The sequence below is a fragment of the Calidris pugnax genome, unplaced genomic scaffold (assembly GCF_001431845.1).
Source record: "Calidris pugnax isolate Ruff unplaced genomic scaffold, ASM143184v1 scaffold371, whole genome shotgun sequence".
Classification (NCBI taxonomy): domain Eukaryota; kingdom Metazoa; phylum Chordata; class Aves; order Charadriiformes; family Scolopacidae; genus Calidris; species Calidris pugnax.
In genome coordinates, this window is record NW_015091373.1 from 241,828 (window position 1) to 244,915 (window position 3,088).

The 3,088-nt window shown below is 59.0% G+C and overlaps 1 protein-coding gene across 1 annotated transcript; it reads right to left on the reverse strand.

The window, feature by feature from the left end:
* Nucleotides 1-6: 6 nt before the first annotated feature.
* FDPS (farnesyl diphosphate synthase) lies at nucleotides 7-2,849 on the reverse strand. The gene is made up of 8 exons (XM_014961273.1): nucleotides 2,689-2,849; nucleotides 2,532-2,612; nucleotides 2,318-2,440; nucleotides 1,609-1,697; nucleotides 915-987; nucleotides 698-775; nucleotides 487-621; nucleotides 7-237 (listed from the first exon to the last, which is right to left on the reverse strand). The coding sequence occupies exons 2-8, from the start codon at nucleotides 2,577-2,579 to the stop codon at nucleotides 37-39; spliced, it is 747 nt and encodes a 248-aa protein (XP_014816759.1). The 5' UTR covers nucleotides 2,580-2,612; nucleotides 2,689-2,849; the 3' UTR covers nucleotides 7-36.
* Between the last annotated feature and the right edge of the window lie 239 nt (nucleotides 2,850-3,088).

Consider the following 3,088-nt stretch of genomic DNA (forward strand, 5'->3'; position numbering starts at 1 on the left):
CGGCAAAGGCCAAGCAGTCCAGGGACAGGCTCGCCCTCACTTCTGCCGCTTGTAAATCTTCTGTGCCAGCCCCAGGAAGATCTCCCTGGGGAGGCGGTTGGCATGTTGCCCGATCAGCTCCTGCAGGCGCTGGTAGCTCTTCTCCTCATACTCCTGAAAAGCAGCCCTCATGCCCAGAGCCTCATAGAGCTCCTTCACCTTTGCCACCTTCTCAGGCTCCTTACAGCCATAGTTCTCCTGAGAAAACACCAGAATAAGAAGCCAGGCTGAGGTCAAGCTCACGGCCACCACAGAAGCCACCTCTTGTTCTCCCTGCTGCCATCCTGCTCTACTCACAGCCACCAAACCGTGTCCCAGCCAGGCAGCAGCACGGTGCAGCGACATGGGGTGGCACGTGGCTTTTCATGTGTATGTTACAGCACTACACTCCCTCCACACCACATCCTGAGGGAGGGAGCCCCCACCACCTCTCCCTGGTGGAGTTACCTCCAGGATCCGCCTCTGGTCCGGCGTGACCCGACGGAGAGACTCCACCACCAGCCAGCTGCACTTATTGTCCTGGATATCAGTGCCAACCTTCCCTGTCAGCTTCGGGTCCCCAAAGCAGTCCAGGTAATCATCCTGAACAGAGATAAAAACACAGGAGCACCACAACCAGCATCTTACAAGCCTTGAGGGACAGGGATTCGCCTCCTACCTGGATCTGAAAGAATTCACCCATCTCCAGCAAGATTGCTTTGGCATTGTCATGCTCCTCCTTATTGTCAATACCAGCCTAAGAGAGGGTAAAGGGAATAAAGCCTTCCAGCACCTCCCCTCCACCCTTCTTTCTCCCATCTCCCACCCCCCTGCCCTCCTCGACAGCCTCAGACTGAGGGTTGGGCCCCTCCAGAGGCCATTTCCATACCACTCACCATGTACATAGCAGCGGCCACAGGCAGGTAGAAGGAGTAGAACGCCGTCTTGTACTTCACAATGGCTTTATACCTGCAGTAGAGGAACCACACTCAGTGACAAAGCCCAGGCCTTCCCTTCCCTCCACAGACAAGGGCCAGCAGGAGAAACGCAGCAGATCCCTCCAAAACAGCCCCTGAGCTCTAACAGCATGAACAAGGCTCGCTCCCCAAGGCCTGGTAGGCATGAGCAGTGTTTCATAGAATCATAGAATTTCCCAGGCCGGAAGGGACCTCCAAAGGTCATCTAGTCCGACCCCCCCGCAGTCAGCAGGGACACCCCCAACTAGACCAGGTTGCCCAGGGCCTCGTCGAGCCTCTCCTTGACTATCTCCAGGGAAGGGGCCTCAACCACCTCCCTGGGCAACCTGTTCCAGTGCTCCACCACCCTCACAGTGAAGAACCCTCTCCTCATCTCCAGTCTAAATCTGTTCCCCTCCAGCTTGAAGCCATTTCCCCTCGTCCTGTCACTACAGGCCTTTCTAAACAGGTTCTCCCCAGCCTTCCTGTAGGCTCCCTTCAGGTACTGGAAGGCTGCTATTAGGTCTATTAGGTTTCAGCGAGCCCCTGTCTCTCACACAGTCTGGAGGGGGCTGCAAACAGAGCCGCCCTGCCACAGCTGGGCTGGCACCTCTGTCCTCTTCCACTTCTTTACCTCTGCTCACTGAAGCGATTCAAATCCACCTGGGAAACAGGAGCAGTGATGAGGTCCAGCATCTGCCCAAGCTCAGTCTGGTAGGCAGTCTGAAGAGGAAAGACAGGATTTATTAACACAGTTCCCAGAGCACAGTGAAAACCCCAAACCCAAGTCCCATTTTGGCTCCTCTGAATCTGAAGGAAGGCTGCACACCTGGCAGAATGATCCAGGTACTTAAGGAACAGTCTGAGATCCATAGGCCTGTTTGACAGGCTGAGATAGTTGGGGGGGGGAGGGGAGAAGAGAAGGCTCCAGGGAGACCTTGGAGCCCCTTCCAGTCCCTAAAGGGGCTCCAGGAAAGCTGGGAGGGGACTCTTGATCAGGGAGGGGAGCGATGGGACAACGGGGAAGGGTTTGACACTGAAAGAGGGGAGATGGAGCTGCTATGTGGGGCAGAAGTTCTTTGGTGTGAGGGTGGTGAGAGCCTGGCCCAGGCTGTCCCGAGAAGCTGTGGCTGCCCCATCCCTGGAGGGGTTCAAGGCCAGGCTGGAGGGGGCTTGGAGCAACCTGGGCTGGTGGGAGGTGGCCCTGCCCAGGGCAGGGAGGGGAACTGGGTGGTCTTTAAGGTCCCTTCCAACTCAAACAATTCTGTGATTCTGTGAAACCTCCAGGAAGGGCCCAGACACAGGGCAAGCCTGCAGGAGGGGGACGCAGGGGCCAGGCTCACCTGCAAGAAGAGCTCCAGTAGGTGCAGGTAGTAAGGGCGCTCCCCACAGTACTTCTTCAGCAGCCGGTAGACAGATGACTCGAGGAGGAAGGCATCATTGATGGCATCCAGCCCGATTCCCTCCTGCACCAGGAGGGCAGAGTGGTGTCTCGGCACACCCCCCCGACCCCACAGGACACCCCCCGGGGGGCAGGGCTCTCCCAAACTCTCTCACCTTCTTGTACCAGCAAGGCTGCCCCCGCCGGGTGAGGGACGCGTCCATGATGTCGTCGGCCACCAGGAAAAAGGCTTGGAACTGCGAGAGGCCGGGTCAGCGCCGGGGGTCGCCCCACGTCCCCCTCCCCGCCCCCGCCGCCCGCCCTGGCTCTCACCAGCTCGATGCACCAGCCGACGGCCAGGGCGCACCGGAGGCTCTCGGGGTCGCGCTGCCCGGGTCCCGCCAGCTGCCGGAAGGCGGCCAGCACCGTCAGTCCGCGGTTGCATTTCCCGCCCGGCGCGTTGTACTCCAGCACCTGCGGGCAGCGGGGGGCGGGCAGCGGGGGCGGCGGGCAGCGCCGGGCCCGGCACCCCCCCCCCCCCCCCCCCCCCCCCCCCCCCCCTCCCCCGCCCGTTTCTGTAATTACCTTGAACCATTCCTTCTGATTTAACGGATACACTGATTTCTAAAGGGAAGAATTAAGGATTTCTGTCCGTGACCTTGCAAAGGAGGAAAAGGATGAACTTGGAAGATCAGGAAGACACAGACTATGTCCTTTCCTAGACACAAGAAAC